The sequence below is a fragment of the Podarcis melisellensis genome (genome assembly GCF_964234715.1).
Source record: "Podarcis melisellensis genome assembly, chromosome: 12".
Lineage (NCBI taxonomy): Eukaryota > Metazoa > Chordata > Lepidosauria > Squamata > Lacertidae > Podarcis > Podarcis melisellensis.
The window spans coordinates 27,799,224-27,817,895 of record NC_138544.1 but is presented as its reverse complement, the minus strand read 5'-3'; the positions used below and the strand labels follow the sequence as shown (position 1 = coordinate 27,817,895).

Sequence of the window (18,672 nt, the reverse complement as noted above, 5' to 3'; positions counted from 1 at the left end):
CTACAGTTCCCAGTATTCTTTGGGAGAAGTCGTTACTGTTTAAAGTGTCAGGATAAGACCTGAGATAGCTTTGTTGGTAGAGCGTGAGACTCTTAAGTCCAGGGTTATGAGTTTGTGCCCCACGTTGGACAATTCTATGATTTTTATATATAGTGCAATTGGGGCTTGTGTGTGAAGGAAATATTCCCACATTATTAGTGTGTGTGGCTGGCTGTGGTTTTTGCAGGGGTGCTGGGTGGGGTTATGAGGAATATTTTGTGTCTTGTACTTCTAGTCATCGGGATTTCCCCCTCCCCAAGTAAAGCATCCCCCCCAGCTGCCTGTTGCGTAAGCACCCTAATAATTCAGAAAGCCCAAGCGAGGAATTGAATAAGTAGGCCGAAGCACAATGATATTATTCACACCCTGTTGAGATAGCATATGATTTATTAGGAGACCACTTTACTGGGTAAAATCATGTGTTCTATTATTCCGAAATAGAGTTTTCCCATGTAAAGTCCTTGAACAAAGAAGAGTTGTTTTATTAAATCCACGTTAGTGTGACAGTTATTAGATGTAAGGCTTGGGCCCCTTTTCACATGGTGAAGGACTTCTTAAATAACTGGGAACGGAGCCAAGGGGTCATTGCTGATGTGGAAATAATACTCCATTCACTTCAATGGGAGACGTAGATCTCGATGAACCTTTCTCTTTCCAAGGATCTGTTCCCTTCATTGAAATATATATGACACCCTGCATGCACAAGAGCTACACATGTGTGTGTCAAAGCCCATGTGGAGCTCTGGAATGGAGCATCAGAATTGTACTGGAGCATTAGGAAAACTGATATGAGTCATACCTAAGGACTGAGTCACTGTGAAAATAATTTTATTATTTGTTGCTTGAATCAATAAGCATTCCTGAAGTGTCCACCTTATCTGATCATCTCTCTGAAGCTGTATTGGGTGATCTCTTCTGTTTAGATCATGTGGCCTCGTTTGAGATCTTGTTACTGAATCCCTTTCTTTCCAGTCTCTGTATTCCCCTAATGGGAGTTTTCTTCTGCAGCTACCTGGTGGAGGATGCAGAACTTATTCTGGGCCTGGCAAGAGATGCAGCCTCGGACATACCCTTCAACATTTCTCCGATGAAAATAGGGAACCTCCTATTCCAACCTATATAAAAACATAATAAAACATTTTAAAACTTCCCTATACAGTGGCACCTCAGGTTACATACGCTTCAGGTTACAGACTCCACTAACCCAGAAATAGTACCTTGGATTAAGAACTTTGCTTCAGGATAAGAACAGAAATCGTGGTCCGGTGGCAGCAGGAGGCCCCATTAGCTAAAGTGGTGCTTCAGGTTAAGAACGGTGTCAGGTTAAGAACAGACCTCTGGAACGAATTAAATACTTAACCTGAGGTACCACTGTACAGGGTTACCTTCAGAAGTCTCCTAAAGGCTCTATAGTTACTTATCTCCTTGGCTCATGTGTGTGTGTGGGGGGGGTTCCACATAGCACCATATCCTCCAACATTTCTCCGATGACAATAGAGACATCCTAAGGAAAAGCAAGACATTCTGGGATCAAATCAGAAACTGGGGCGGCTTCTGTAACTCCAGGGCTGTCTCTGGAAAATAGGGGCACTTGGAGAGGTTCAGTGTGAACACATCTATTGGGCAGATTTTTTGAGTAGCTCTCAGGTGGGCCTTTGCCCACCCTTGTTTACTTTGCACACATTTCCCTCCAGTCTTCCGCTTGATCCCTTCTCACATTTCTTTCCACTGTGCTTCTTTCCTGACAACAGCAGATCCTGGAGCGCCGGCGAATCCAGCAGTTGCAAATGTACCGGGCTCAGATGGCTGCAGTTGGCATGGCGCAGCTGGACAGACGCCAGCCCATTGCCAGGACACAGTCTTCCCCAGCGACTCCAGCATTACCTCACCCAGCGGTGGATCAGCCTGTAGCTCATAGCTTCATGACTGGTAGGACTCCCTGAAGGCTCTGCTTAACAGGCGGAGTAAATGCACGCTTCATGTAGGATCAATTGATTTAAATGCCACGAATGCCTCTTGTAGCCGTAGCAATGCACTCATTTCTAACCTCAATCCTACTGGACTTTATAATGCTTTATTGGCTGCCAGTCAACGAGTGCAGCTGATAAGAGATAATATTCACACACTCATAAATTAATACCGTTGACTTGGCTCCATAACTTGAGCAACAGGTGCATTTTGGTTCCCTCCCCAACTCATGTCATTTCTACCCCCCCCTTTTGTTTCTTTCTCCCTCCCTCCATGTTGCCTCTTTTTTGCCTCTGTTGAGACCACCACCAAGTTGAAACAAGACCCTTATGATATTGCATGACTGGGGTATATATAACGCTGAGGCTCGTCGTTCGCCCCCAGTAAGAATGCCACTCACTGATGCAGAAGGTGTTGTTCTTCACTGTGACAAGCAAAGCCACAATTGAGACACAAATGACCTGATCAGTTATGGGGAAGGGATACCTGCTTTCAGCAAAGGCTGATTGGCATGTGCTTGTGGTATTTGTAGATGCTTGCTGACGCATGTGCTCTTTGAATTACAGAGAGATAAGAAGGGGGCTTCAGGGTTTGCGGGTGGGTTTCCCCCCACCCCAGTAACATCCCACACTCTCCCTTTTATCCAAATGTATCGGAGATTAAAGTCCACTAAATTTCAGCCATAATAGAAAGTTGATACTTTTGCAAACAAAAAAAGTACAATTTCCATAATGAGGAATGATATGTGAAATGTATTTGGGTTGCATTGGGCTATAATTATTGTTATGGGTTTGTTTTGGTTTTAGCTATTCATTTTGTGCTTTTATCCTTTATTTTTATCTTGTGAACTGCCCTGAGATCTTCAGACGAAGGACGTCATGTAAATTTAACAAATAATAATTATAATTACAAAATTGCAACGTTTACTGGGTTTGATCTCATTTTAAAGCCTGTTTGGTTCTTTTCTTGACTTTCTTCACATCCCACTGTGGGTTCACTTTAATGGACCTGATATTGAGCTTTTGGAAATCTCTTGATCCTCCCGTTAAGGCTTTCAACTAAGGCCATACAGACACGCTCTCCATGCTCCAAATGTCAACACTGAGTCACTGACAGCAAAGGCAGAAGAATCTGTGTTGCTTGTGCCCGGCTTGTGGGGCTTTCCTTTCACAGAGTCTCATGCAAATCCAAGGGGTGATTATTTGTTTTCTTATTTATTTATTAAATATATACCCCACCCTTCCTCCCAGCGGAGCCCGGGGTATGCAGGGACTAACAGGACAATGATGAGTGTATACCAGGGACTGGAGTCTGACCTGTACCCACCAGGAGGAAAGAGTCAGAGGCAGGGGAAGCTTCAGAGCTGGATGAAGAGAAGGAAGAAGATGCAGGCCAGGCCAGTGAATGGCCGGATGCTGCCCTACCTCCCCTGCCCCACTGTCTCCCAGAACCAGGAAACAATTGAAGCAGAAAGCACAGAGGCAACTTCCACTCAGGTGAAGTCTCAGGCTACATGTGCACAACCCGTCAGGGGAAGGTGCATAAATGGATGAATGGTCCCCTGATTCAACAACTGCTTCACAGCAGTGGCGTACCGTGGGGGGTGCAGGGGGGCCGGTGGCACCGGGCACAACATCTGGGGGTTAGAGTTAGGGTGCGCAAATCCACGGGTTAGGGGGCACAAATTACTTGCCTTGCCCCGGGTGCTGACAACTCACGCTACGCCACTGCTTCACAGAGCGCAAATCTGGGAATAGCTGTCTAGATGCCAGATTGGTGTGTGCAGGTCTCCAGAGCTGTAGAAACGAGTGTAAGTGTTATCTTTGATAAGTTAACTCTCTGCTGTGTGCATTCCTTTGGGCAGGGTGGCAAACACATCTGTTGTTTAAAAAATACAATTAAAAATGAGGCAAAAGCATATTGTGGACATTTAGAAATTGTTAGAAGCACCTAAAAACAATGCATTAAAAACAGATAGGTGTGCTCTAGACAGGGCTGCTGAAGCAGAGGGGATTTGGTGGGCATCTGAAAGAGTTAAGTGAGGTCGCAGGGAGTTCTGAAGCACAAATGCTGCCACACTAAAGAACTTTGTGTGACATTAGTAGACATGCAAGTTTTGCAGATCAAAGTGACTGAATTGACAGGTATGGGGCCAAGGCCTTACGTGAACCGGTCGCAAGCTGTTAGGGGCTTTATATACAGGCAACCCTCAATTTGCATTCCGGGTCGTCACATGTGAATGATGAAGCACACATAAGCCCATTCCACCCACTTTTCTGGCCACTTCTGGGTCGCCGCGATGCCACAAGTCAAGGCAAGTCAAATTATTTTGGTAACTGAGAAAAAAAATTCTGCAAACACCTCTCCCACACATCGGCAGTAAAAATGCAACAGTAATACATTGAGTAGCTAGGAACAGAGGAAACAGCTTTATACCGAGTCAGACCCATTGGCCATCTAGCTCAGTATTGTCTACAGTGATTGGCTGTGGATCTCCAGGGTTTCAGACTGGAGTCTTGTGGGATGTGATACATAAGTAGCAGTCAAGTACAACATTCCTTGTTTTCCTAGAGTGGACATGCAAGGGGATGTTTGGACCAGCCAGTCAAAAACTTCCTGTTTCCTCCTGGGCTAGGACATACTTCCTCTTGCGTGGCCTTACCTGTTCAGGTAACAAAAGCACAAGGCCCGCAGCCCTCCTCCCTTCTTCTCCATCTTCCTTTCGTCGTGTGAGCTGCAGTGACTGCCAGTCTGCAGTCACTGGGATTAACCGCCCATATGGGGTAGATCCACATGTATATATATCTGTAAATAAGTCTGTCTTCAGGGATCCAACTGTGAACTGATGGTGTGAGTAAACTACTTTTATATATGTCAAATAAGATTGTGGCGTGTTTATTCTTTTAAGAGGGAACTAAGGGATCTTACCAGGAATCTATATTGAGAAGCTTAAAGAAGCTTGCAACCAGCTACTCGCTGTGCGTTTAAAGGGGAATGTTAAAACTCTGCTAAGGTATAGAACTTGCTAGCACAAGTTAGGAAGGATATTAAGAAACAATATTTCCTCTCCTGCCTCCCTGAACATTCCCACAAGTCTCTCCCAGCCCTACCTCGAGATGCTGGGGCCTGAACCCAGGAGGTTCTGCATGAGCTACAGCCCTTCTGCTGCCTTTTCATGGCACCCATTTCACAGCAGATAGTCTGACCTCTTTCTGAGACTGATGCCCAGCTTTTCACTCGGGCAGGCAAGGGAGAAGTTTGGGATCCTTCCCTGCTCTATATTTCATCGCCCCGTTCAGTGAACGTTCATAAAGGTTGTCACCCACTGCGAGCCTTAAGGATAATAAAAAGTGATGCATTTGAAATGCATGTATATTTCTCTCTGGAGGTCAATTTCCACCCTGACATCTGCGGAGGCAAGTTCACGATTTACAGGACTGCAATTAGATGAGCATCTGACTTAAAGCAGGAGCAGGGTTTTGCAGAAAGAGGAAAAGAGCAAGTGAAAATATTGGATCTTCTGATTTCAGTGGGGAATTTTGCCACTGGCTTCAATGAAGACAACATTCCAGGCTGAATAATTATCTCCCACTAACATTCCACAGCAGCTAGCAATTGAAAACATTTGTCTCTTCTCTCTTTACTTTGGGGGTGGGAGCCGTAGCCTTGGCTGGATTGTGTTAGGGAATCCTACTGTCTATTTTTAGAAGGCAACTCTGTTGCTGTGTTGTGGTACTGTAGCACACGTGCTGCGTGACCCGCAGCTGCAGAAGTGAATTATTTGCACATCCTAAATCAATTTAGATGTTTGAAGTGAATGAAGAAGGAAAGGGGGGGGGGACCCATTCAGATTTCATTTTTTGAAACCAAGAAACTCTTCATCAGACACGATGCAGTTAGAAGGGCAAATATATTACTGTCAAACAGTCTGAACTGAACGTTTCTGACAAAGGCCAAAAAATGCAGCATTTTTTATTTTATTTTTACTGGATTCAAACAGAATTAACGATTCTCTGAGGAAAAAGATTTATACGATCTGAAGAGAAACCAGAGTTAAGTCGGGAGAGTCCTCAGAACAGCACAAGATTGAATTGCACCCTAAGAGACTGGGAAGGGTTTGTGAAACTTGGTTGTCACATGTAGTTGGCCCTCTGTTGCTTACTAAGAAGGCAAATGGTTAGGCATTTGTTTGTTTGTTTATTTGTTTTGTATTTTTATATGCTTCTCTTCATCATAAAATCTCAGGGCAGTCCACAAGATAAAAATGCAAGGTAAATGCACAAATCAATAGTTAAAATGATAACACCCCCTTCCCACAAATAAATTTAAAAGGCTGTAGAACGTTAATCAGTCTAAGGCCTGCTTGAAGAGGAATGTTTTTGCCTGGCACCTAAAGATATATCATGAAGGCACCAGACCAACCTCTCTGGAAAAAGCATGCCACAAATGGGGAGCCACTGCAGAAAAGGCCTGCTCTTGCGCTGCCAGCCTCTGAACCTCTCATGGAGGTGGCACATGAAGAAGGGCTTCAGAAGAGGAACACAGAGTCTGGGTAGGTTTATATAGGGAGCGGCGGTCCTTGAGAATGTGCTTATCATTTCTTGTTATATTGTCTTTATGCTGAAGGTGTTGCATACGACACGCTAATGTTGAAGCACCAGTGCATGTGTGGAAATTACAGCAACCACCCTGAGCACGCTGGAAGAATACAAAGCATCTGGTCGAGGCTGCAAGAAAGTGGCTTGCTAAACAAGTGTGAGGTAATCAAAAACATGGCCATACGAATAGGTTTGATGTTAGGAGGCGCAATATTATTAGTGTGTGTTTCCATTCCTTCTGTAAGCACCAAGCAGCTAACCCTGTAAATATCCCTTGTGCTTCATGATAAAAAATAAACAAACTATGGACTCATCGTGGAGTCATGTGTGGATCATAATATCCACATATAAAAAATGACAGATTAAGTTATTTTTCTCCTTTTGTGACTCCATGTACAGCTTCCATTTGAACTCTGAGGCATTCACATCTTATTTGTGGGGCACCACAAATTTCCAGCATAAAATTATTTGGGGGGACATAGGTTTTAATAATAATAATAATAATCAACTTCCCTCTTTCCTTTGCACAAGTGAGTGAACAAGTGCATACACACCACAAATTTAAAATGCAAATCTTCCTCAAAGATATAATTCCCAGCACCCTTTAATGAACTACAGTTCCCATGAATATTTGGGGGAAAGTAACATGCTTTACATGTATTGTGTAACTGTAGCTTTTTGTTATGTCAAAAATGGGAAATTATGGTGAATTGTTTCCAAACAAGATGTGATATGAACCCATGGTTTAAAGTTGGCTACCCTTGGCTTTTTTGGAGCCATTAACCATAGTCCCCCACCAGTTTAATCACAATGGGAAGTTGTACTTCAGTGCTTTCTGACCTGTTTCCCAGTTCACATGAAGGGAAGAGCAAAGCAGCTGCATGTGGGGTGTATGGGGCTCACTGATAACTTGACCAGGATGTATCATCTAAATGCAGCCATTGTGAATGGATGGAGCTGAGCCTTGCCTGATGTAAGACTGAGGAACCAGCAGGCCTCTAAGGAATTGCTAGATCGAGGTGCTGTTGGATTGGGGTCTCCTTATATAGAACTGCCAAACACTTAACCCAATTGCTGTGAGCCACTTAGATTAGCAAAATGTCTATAGTGGGTGACTATAGGAAGGAAATAATCTTTAGATAAAAGTAAAGAGATGCCTGACTGTTAGATCCAGTCGTGACCGACTCTGGGGTTGCAGCACTCATCTCACTTTATTGGCCGAGGGAGCCAGCATACAGCTTCCGGGTCATGTGGCCAGCATGACTAAGCCGCTTCTAGCGAACCAGAACAGCGCATGGAAATGCCGTTTACCTTCCCGCTGGAGCGGTACCTATTTATCTATTTGCACTTAATGTGCTTCAAACTGCTAGGTTGGCAGGAGCTGGGACCGAGCAACGGGAGCTCACCCCATCGTGGGGATTCGAACCTCCAACCTTCTGATCGGCAAACCCTAGGCTTTGTGGTTTAGATTACAGCAGACAACAAATTGATTGATTGATTGATTGATTGAGGTTTATGTGCCTTTTCCCCACAATGAGCTGTGCCCAAAGCAACTTGCCACAAACATTCAAAACATCAAAATACAAATATATGCAAATGCAGAGCATGCCATTAAATTCAAAAATGACAAAAACCAACAATTTAACAAACACAGAATAAATTCAGTTATATAGTTATATATTTTTTTAAAGAAGTACATAAATATTTAAGTACATAAGTACAAAGTATTTAAGTGCATATATACAAAGCAAATGGAAGGTTTGGCAATCAAGTGTCTGGTATTGGTTTTTCTGCCCTCTATTGAGTCTGGCTTAAATACAGTTCAGAGGGGAGGGGTCCTCTCACCAGACTAGAAGACATACAGCTGACTCCCATATCCTGACTCCAGAGAAGGTTGGCAGCAAAAAAAGTCAAATGTTGAGGAGGTCAGTGGTGATCAGTCTCTTCCCCAGCTTCCAGGAAGTACCAACTGCTGGCACAGGTCTTATTGCATCTAAAAGTGTGTGCATTGGCTTCTATGAATGCAACCCCTTTGTATAATGTTTTTCCTTCAGGAGTGTTACATTTTGTATAAGTCATTCATTTTATCGTTTGGGATAAATAACTATAAGTAAACTGTTGCTGCAGTTCATGGTGCTGCTGCCTAAATTCAACCAGATTAGGTTAGATTTGACAGAAGCTAAAGAGAGGACTGTGATTATTCAGACAGAGATAAAAAAAGAAAGATTGTGTTTCCACTTAGAATCCACCGAACAATTGGACAACCTCAAACAATCTAGGAGCGTTGCTCTTATCACCGGATAAACGCTGTGAACTGAAAATATTCTGATTCTCTCTTAAGTCAATCATCAGGCTGTCATAAAGGTCATACTCAGTTCCCATAAGAAATGTATTGGCAGTGAAATAATGATATGATGGATATTGGGTGAAGCAAGCCAAGCTTTATGATGCCACATTCTTTACATGCAATCCAAGTTACATTTATTCTGAGCATTATTTTGACGTCTGTGCTGATCAAAGCTTCATCATACATTTGCATCTGATTGAGCTGGTAGAACTTTCCATCCAACTTTTCGAAGCCTTGGGAAAAAATGACAGAGAGCTGGTTTTTCCAGGTGCTAGATCTATGGGTTCACTACGCTTTTATTTATGGGGCTCATAAACAATGAGTGCTGGGCTTGGCTTTCCGACATCGTGAAACACAGGCAGGAGCCTAGGATTTGAGCAACCTTGTGAAAATAGGAGATTGGCACAATCACACACACACATTTGATCTTGGTGGCTCCTGTGTTTAGCAGTGCAAGTAGTAATCCTCTGCCTTCTGCTCCCCTGTGAAGCTTGAACCCATTCACACATGTGTATCCTCCCAGCTTTTTTGTTTGTTCCACACACACACACACATCAATTCCCTGGTCCAACCAGCTACCCTTCGCTTAAGGGTCAGGTTAGCCTTTGTGACTCTCCAGACCAATCTTTGTCTTGTGGCCTCTACATGGAAGCAGCTCCAAATGCTTCCATTTGATAGTGTGGGCTGTGGTGTATACCTCTACTTGCTGAGTAGTACTACTGAAGATCTGTGGTTTAAAATCACCATGCCAGTCCTATGGATGTGTGATAAAGGTGTGGAAAATGCCCAACACAATGTCAAGGTGGAATGTGGTTAAATGACGTCTTCTGGAGAATTCACCACATGGAGATAGTTTTTGACACTCTACATAGGGGCCATGATGTTTAGATCAGCACAGGAACCTGGGACCAATGGGCTACTGCTTCTTCCCTGCTCATGCTCATAATCATGTCCTGGCCTCTCACTTTCCTTTGTTTCTTTATGAAACTTTTATTCTTTTACTATTCCCTGCTATTTCTGAGGTCTACAAGAACATGCACCGGGAAAGAAAGGGCCCATTTTCTGTTCTGTGCAGCTAAAGGGTAGCCCCTACACAGAGTTGCTCTGTGATCATCTAGAGGTGTTTCTCTGCTGTATCCCTTACCGTAAGACCAAGTGTTCATATACGTGCAGACAGTATATGTATTGCAGATATTAATATTGCACAGTTTGAAGTGTCTGGATGCATAAAATCTGATTCCTTCTGGAAATGAAGCATTGCCCAGACCAATTAGATATTATTCAAAACTTTACTTGCAGAACTTTCTTCATAACAGAATTAAAACATCAAATGATACATCCAAATAGTTCCATAAGACATACGCCAGTAAAATGCACAAGCTCAGCATCTTACAAAATATGAAATACCGTAATTCCAAACAGTTCCTAGAAGCAAAGGTCTGCATTCCAGCTTGCACCAGGCTGCTTACCTGTAGAGATTCACTTACATCCTTCTTCCACAAAGTCTAGGAACAAAGACACCCTTCCAAGATGGCGATTTTGAATTCAATAGCCTTCCATGTGATCTAAAGTTTAACACTCAAGTGTTAGCTACTAGAGAATGACAACAGTTAGTTATCCACTTAGTTAAAGCTCAGAGAGCCCATCCTTGGCCTCATGGAAAATCCCAATGTTAAAGCCTTCATTAATGCACATAGCCATTCACCATTTCAGTGTCAATTAAATAATTATACTTAGCAAAATGCACTAGGAAGCACAAGCACACATGCAGCAAGCACACAACTTGCTCCCTGTGCCTTGTCACATATCCCTACATATTAGGATGTGACGAGATATATTTTTGGTTAGCCTGGACTTCCAATGGGATAGGCGCTGCAGTGAGCCATCCTTAAAATATACAATGTGAAAACCATGATGCTCTTGTGAGCATTAAAAAAGAATTAGATGAGAGTTGCAGTCCCTAAGCATATTTAGCAGGAAGCAAATCTCCCTGAACTCAGTGGGACTTTGGTCTGGGTAAACATGTTGAGCATCGTACTGCAAATCATTCAAAAGGTCTTTTAAAATTTAAAACAACAGTCTAGCTGTTGTTCTTATCTCCTTAAGTACAGTGAGGTTTATGGCACTTCAGTGTGTCTGGACTAATAGACAAAAGTGCTACAATGACTAATAATTACCCAAGCCTCTTAAATATTTTAATTAGCTTTCTTATAGAATACACAACCCTCAGTGGAAATGGAAGGGGTCTTCCACAGTACTGGCCACCTGGGGTTTCTTCGTTGATTTGCTATGCAGTCATCTGAAGCCCATTCCAGGAAAAACATTTATATTATACCACATCCCCTTTGCCTTCCTTCAAGAAAATACATACATACAACTTTTAGGAGAGCAAGAGAACGTTATCAATCACCTGACGTATGAAGAACACTGTAGCTTTGTTTGTTATTTAAGCAGCCCCAGAAGAACCATTTATTGTCTTCACAAAGTAACATTGTGTTCTCGACTTTAGGCAACTGTGCCTCAGACATCTTTCCTCAGCTGTGAGTTCTCTTAGAGTTCTGGGAGAGGTGGAGAAATCAGTTATTTAAAACCCCATTGTGAAGTTCTTTAGACTGTGAAGCTAAAGTACCGTATTAAGTTGGAAAGAAATTTCACTGAAATGAGAGTCTATGCTAACATTTCAACCAAAGCATATTTTGAAGTAAACTGAGGGGTGCTGGAGTGGGAAGAGAAAAACTCTTCAGTCATGGTGCTGCAAAATAGTATGTCCATGGAAATTTGATGGAAGCTGAAATGGTTTGAAGAAGCTTAGCAACATAAAGGAAGAAAATATTATCCCTTCCCTAACTGAAATAAGTTACTTCTAAATAAAGGTGTTTCAGAGACTGAGGCATACATCTTTGGATATCAAAACCCCCCTGAATTATCGGGTACATTTCAGTTTCAAATTGTAGAAAATAGAGGCTTCCACTCCTTCATTTGGAGACTTAACTCAAAGTTTTGTGACTTAACTCAAAGTTTTAGGGAACATAGTCCATTTTTTAGGCAGAGGCAAGGCTAAATTCAGTCTATTATATCAAGTCCTGTTGACAGTCGCAGAAAATACCCTCTTCCCTTAAATGTTTATTGGCCTTTGAAAACAAGCAATGTTTGCATTGGAATACTAGTGAGGAGTATAAATCTTTTGTGCAGTTTCTTTCTGGCTCCTGCTGCAGAAACAACATTCAAAGTTTGGTTACCAGAAATTTCTTTCAAATGCTCTTGATTTCTTACTAGGCAAAGTCCTGTTACGTCTCCGGTAAGCAATTGCGAAGAAAATCCAAACATGCCATTAGCAGGGCAAGACAAGGATGTCTCCAGAGGAGGCAACTTTGTAACTGAAACAAGACAGAGAGCGGGAACAGCAGATTAATGCAACGCGATCAAAGGCATGTGAAAATATTGGCTGCATTTTATCAGTATAAGGAAAAATAGATCCCTGAATTTTAACAGTGCTAGATTGTAGAAAGGCAGCTTCCTATGTTACCTAGGCCAAATGTTTATCAGTATAAAATCATTTTGCCTCTAAAGAAGTCTGATTTAAACACATTGGGAATAGCATCTTTCCTGATAAATTTATCAGTTCTGACCGCAAGTTGTGTTGACTTGCTCTATTTCATCTTAGCAAAGACCTGCAAGGAGCCAGAAGCAGTTACTTTAACCGCCCATGTGGTTGGCACTACTGGCCAATGTTAGGGATGGAGGAGAAATTCAGTTCAGGTCACATTTAAAGGTAAATCTGGGCTTCTTGGCTCCTTGCTTGCCTCCCTTCCCTGGGCTGCTTGTCCATTCTCCCTCCTGTCTGCCTCCCTGCCTCCATCCACGAGCAGAGGAAGAGGAGTGCAGGGGGAGCGCACCTCCCCTGGCAGAGCAAGCTTGGCAGGGTGCCATCCCAGCTCCCCCCCCCCCCGCTGGGCACTCCGCCCCCACAGGCAGCATGCCCCACCCCCAGGATGTGTGCCACACCCCTGTGGGCAGCACCCCCAGCCCCAGGACATGCACCAGCCCTGCCCCCGCCTGCTCTCTGCCCCTCCCAGTGCTGGAGCATGAAGCTCCGCCACTGCCTCTATCTTCTCCTCCAGTGCAGCTGTGATGGACCACCCAAAGGTGAGCCACTCTCAGAATTCTGCTATCATTCTGTAATTTGCAGTGCCATCTGTTGGCAGCCACACGAACAACAGCTGCATGACGACACTCTTACATTCTTATTATATCAAAGAGAAAAGGGAATTTTGCACTACAATGGTAGTGAATTTTCATGAGGGCTTTAAATAATAATAATCACAAAGTTAATAATAATCACTAAACTGAAGACTGTAAAAATGAGAAGCAGAGAAACCAGAATTGATAGATTAGTCCATCGCTACTGACCATAAATGTGGTTTCGTGAATGACTGCGCTCACAATCAAATCCCCTTCTCCCTTCTTCCCTACTGTACCCCCTTGACTGTCCACATCTACACTGATTAAACAAATACAGTATGTGAAACTGATTGATGAAGAGTTATATGATTCATCTAGTCTACTATTGTTTGTTCCAACTGAAAACAGCTATCCAGCATCTCAGCCTTGGTACTTGAGATCCCCTTGTCAATGGAGATTCCAGGGATTGCAAAGCATGACCTACTATGACCACTGTACTTAAAAGAAGGCACATTTTCTAGGAATGGAACTCAAACTCACCTCTCCCGTTTCCAGTTACATTGCTCTTTCCCACTGAGCTGCCAGTGGGAACTGTGTCCTTGAACTTTTGCTTCCTGGATGAATAATGGACAGGTGTGTGTAGAAATCCTCTGACTTTTGTGTGGCTGCACAATAAGAGTCACCTTTATTGCCCTGCCTACATCTTTGCCTCTGGAGCTGCCCATGAAACTATACAGGCCCTATAAGGACACCCATGAGAGAATGTGGCCCTCAAACTGAAAATTGTTGGCCACTCCTGTTCTAGATAAACAAGACTGACCATCGACCATTCTTCAAGAATGATAAACCATTTCAGCTTCCATCAAATTTCCATGGACAAACTCTTTGCAGACAAACTCTGTGCATCAGATATTGTGAATAAATGACCCTCCAAAGCAAATATCCTAAAGACAAGTTAATTAGGGAGCTTGCTGTTGTTTTTGGATTAACTTAGGGCAGGAGTAGTCCACCTGATGCACTCCACATGTCATTGGACTACAATTCCCATCTTTTGTTGTTGGGGATCAGGGATAATGGGAGTTGTAGTCCAACAACATCTGGAAGGCCCCATACTGACTACCCCTGCCTTAGGACAAAACTAAATGTAACCTCATTCACACTATGAACAATTGTTTGGATGGGCTTCTAAAGTGTAAACAGCAGACATGGAGGTTCTGACCAAGACCCTGGTGGGGGAAGGAGAAGGCTTTAAACCTTTGGTCCTTGCTGCAATCCCACTCTGGATCAGGGCCTTTGGTGCTAACTAATCGTAGAGTTGTACGGTACCCACAAGCATCATCTAGTCCAAAACACCTGCAATGCAGGAATCTCACTAAAGCATCCATGACAGATGACCATCCAACTAGTGCTTCAAAACCTCCAATGAAGGAGAGTCCACAACATCTCAAGGGAGACCATCCCATTGTTGAACAGCTCCTATTGTCAGAAAGCTTTTCTTGATGTTTAGTCAGAATCTCATTTCTTGTAACTTGAAGCCATTGGTAATCATGTGACTGGTGTCCCTGTGGTTTTGCATGGAAGGGGAGGGGAAACCTGTCTGGGGGCGGGACATTTATTTTTTGCATGCAAAGTACTGTGTTATTCTAACACGTTTGATTTACCACGGGACCAATGCATTTGTTAAAACCATCCTTGCTTTTCCTTTCTTGAAGAATATTAAACAAAACCAGTCTCACATTCTCATATGATGCAATTGCTGCCCATGATTAATCCTATTTAATGTTATTTTGGATTTGCTCCCCCCCCCCCACTCCCTGTCTTCCTTATATTATCGGTGGAATATTGTAGACCTCTGCTGCTTTCTTTCAGCGGATCCGAGGTCGAAAAGCCAGTCTGGAAGAAATACAGCTGGTTCACTCTGAACATCATTCACTGCTGTATGGCACCAGCCCCCTGAACAGACAGAAGCTGGACCCCAGGAAAATCCTAGGTCTGTAAAGGGCTCTATTCTACTGAGAACAGCACATTCCAGCACTGTCATTAGTCATAGCTGGTGTCAGTTTAAAATACTTGGCAAGCAGTATAACAAAACAAAAAAAAAGTATCACTTTTTCCAAATGCATTGCATTGTAGAAAGAGAATGTTGCAGCAGCAGCCAACACAGATTAGGAAAAGGTCCTTGCCGGAAAGTAGAGATCTTTCTATCTCTCTGTCTCTGCTTTCTTATCCTCTGGACATTAACCCTTTTGTGGCAATGATATTTAAATTGCATGGGCAAATAGAACCCTGAACATAAGGCTGTTTCTTATTTCACAGGACTCTTCCTTGCCATGCAGCCAGTGGCGGAGCTTCATGCTCCAGCCCCTTGGGGGGGGGGAGAGCAGGTGCCATATTCCTAATTATGGCACCCTACTGGGATCGCGCTGCTGGGGGCGGTGTGCTCCCCCCCCCCGCACTCCTCTTCCTAAGCCAGTGCATGCAACAGGAAGAGAGCAGAGGGATAAGTGAAGGCAGGACTTCTGCAGGCCCGAAACAAGACATTTTGAAGTGTTAGTCCTAGGAGAAGGACGTATGAAAATATCTTTGACTAGCGCATGCTGAATACACCTGATAACACAACACGTAGTAATGTTTAGTTCTGTCAGCCCAATACATTTTGTTGGCCAAATGGTCCAACTTCCTTGCTAGAACCAACATTACAAAGACTTTTGCTGGACTATTTGGACACAAAGAACCTAAGAACAAACTAAGTGTCCAGCCAGATCAGACTCAAGGTCCATCTAGCCCAGCACTTGTGTGCTCATAGTAGCCAACTGGATCCTTATGGAAATCCCACAGGCAGGACGTGAGCACAACGGTTGTCTCCCACTCGTGTTCCCCAGCAGCTGATCTTGGAGGAATTGTTTTGGGATGAGAGTGAGGCGCTGGTCACATGATTTTCCCAGGAGTGCATCCTAGAAGATGCACGTCCCAGTTTTGGGCTTGAAAAAGTTGGAGGATATTAGGGATGCTATACTTCAAAAAGTGAAAATCCAGACACAAAAGTTTTTGAGCTCCACCCCCCCCAATCTTTTTTTTTTCAAAAAAAAAAGGTTGAACTCTAGTAGATAGTGAAAGAACATTCATATTGTACAAGACTCTGCTATGTGGTTTTTTAAAAATGCCACCACCACAAAAGCAAAACAACCTGGTTTTACAAAACATCAGTAAAGAAAGGTTCAAAGAGGAGTTAAAAAGAGACTTACAGAAAATAGATTTTGAGCCTGATTTGGTAATGTGAATAAATGCTTTTTCGTGAACTTTACATTAAGAAGTAAATTCAAAAACACTACAGCAGAAATTAGAAGATGGTTAAGTATGTGTTCATATCCTGATGTCATTTAACTGAGCATCTACTTAAGAGGTTTCCTAAACCAAATGTAACTTTAAAAAATCCTTTAACATGCTGCCATTGACAACTTATAGTTCATTACAATGTGCCATACAACATTACATCTTGATGTGATGTAAATTATCATGATTTTCAAATTGGCACCATACCATGTTCCTATAATAAGCACAATTCAGAACAATTGCCCATTTTCAGTTTCCATTCCTCCCCCACCGCCACCCTGATGAACATAGCATTTCTAAAAACCAACTATTCCGAATTATGGCAAATTTATAAATGCCAAAATTATGTGTCAGGCCATCACAATGGCTAATACTTCATTTTAAGCAGAGCTGACATGCTAAAGAATCTGGACAGTATGTGTGAATATATTACAGCTTTGAAGCAAGTTTTTCATGCTCTTACCAGAGTCACCACTGGCCTGAAGTGATGATAATGAAAACCACTAAGGACCTCCAGACCTCTCCTGGTTTCTATTAACTTGCAACCAATGGCAGATATTCCCATACACAAACACTGGCACGTGACCACCAAACCATCAGCTTTCAACAGAAGTGAGCCTCCAAAGATTGCAAATTCAGCCACAGAAATAATTCGATAATGAGACTTTACGCAATACTGCTTTCCTGGAACCAAGGTAGACTAACCAGGGTTCCAGTTGCTGCAATTTAACTGCTTTGGAAGTTTCCTAAATGTCAATATTTTTGACTCTTATCGAAGACTATTTGTAAATCTGCCACTGTATATGTGTGCATTGCAAAAAATAAAATAAAAATCCCCTTACAAATGTGCTGACTGGGGCTGATAGGAGTTGTCATCCAAAACATGAAGTTCTATCTTAATGCTTACTGTTTTCCACTCTTTTTTTTATATAGGTAGTGTGCCTCAGAAACTATTTTCGTTGTTGCCCTGCGGAGGCCTTGGGGTAAGTAGGTTTCACTTTGGTGTAGTAAGGTAGCATAAACAGCTTTCTGCTGGGTAGCTCAGTGGTGTGTGTGTGTGTGTGTGTGTGTGTGTGTGTGTGTGTGTATATATATATATATATATATATATATATATATATATAACACACTCTGGTTAAACATTTTGGGAGCTAGATGCAAAATTGATTGGGATCCTGATGCAAAGCTTCACAATATATGGATGGTTTCTCCATATCATTCTAACCAAGTTGCACCTGTCACAGTTCTAGCACCCCATACAATGCCCTGGTGTGCAAATGCAAATGAATACACGACAGGCACACATTTGTCTTCAAGGTACAGTAGTACCTCAGGTGACATACGCTTCAGGTTACAGACTCCTCTAACCCAGAAATATTGGGTTAAGAACTTTGCTTCAGGATGAGAACAGAAATCGCGTGGTGGCAGCGCAGCAGCAGCAGCAGGCCCCACTAGCTAAAGTGGTGCTTCAGGTTAAGAACAGTTTCAGGTTAAGAACGGACCTCCGGAACGAATTAAGTTCTTAACCCGAGGTACCACTGCAAACTTCATTGGGGATACATTAATAATAAACAATGCGGCCTTGGCAGAGGAAATGTGATCATGCTGCCTTGTGTATCTAAACTCAAGCTATTGGAATACGATCAAGGTTGTCTTTGCATTAGTGCCAGATTCAATCATTGGGATTCCTTAATCATAGAATCATAGAACTGCAGAGTAGGAAGGGACCATGAGGGTGCCTACAATGCAGGAATCTTTTGCCCAACATGGGTCTTGAACCCACTGCCATGAGATTAAGATTCTCATGCTCTACTGATATGAGTCTGTATGGATAGATTGTAAGAATGTATTTATTACTCAGTGTATGCAAAACTCAATGAAACACAGTTATTGATATATAAACACCTCAATGGGCAAGAATGGGCAATTCTCTGCCTCCAGAAACCTACAATCTAAAATAAGATGGGCCTTTCCTAGTGTAGCAGGTCATGCCCTGTGGAGCTCCCTGCCAGTGGATGTTTGGCAGGATTCACCCCTAACAGCAGGAGTAATGGTCAAATATCAGTACAAGCTAAATCAAATTCATAGGTCTATATGAATATATATTGATATATATGTGTGCATGCACACATTTGAGTGTAGCGATATAGATCTATCTGTCATCTATCTATGATTTATTAATAGGAAATAAAGAAAGAAAGAAGA

General features: G+C 42.7%; 1 protein-coding gene across 5 annotated transcripts in view; it reads left to right on the top strand.

Moving 5' to 3' along the window:
• The window catches only part of HDAC9 (histone deacetylase 9), a 427,895-nt gene that overhangs the window by 281,131 nt on the left and 128,092 nt on the right, over positions 1-18,672 (top strand). For all 5 annotated transcript variants that reach the window (XM_081883158.1, XM_081883159.1, XM_081883157.1 and 2 more), the window contains 4 exons: positions 1,791-1,968; positions 6,634-6,767; positions 15,004-15,124; positions 17,401-17,450. In XM_081883158.1, coding sequence (XP_081739284.1) covers positions 1,791-1,968; positions 6,634-6,767; positions 15,004-15,124; positions 17,401-17,450 — 483 coding nt within the window. The remainder of the gene's footprint in view (positions 1-1,790; positions 1,969-6,633; positions 6,768-15,003; positions 15,125-17,400; positions 17,451-18,672) is intronic.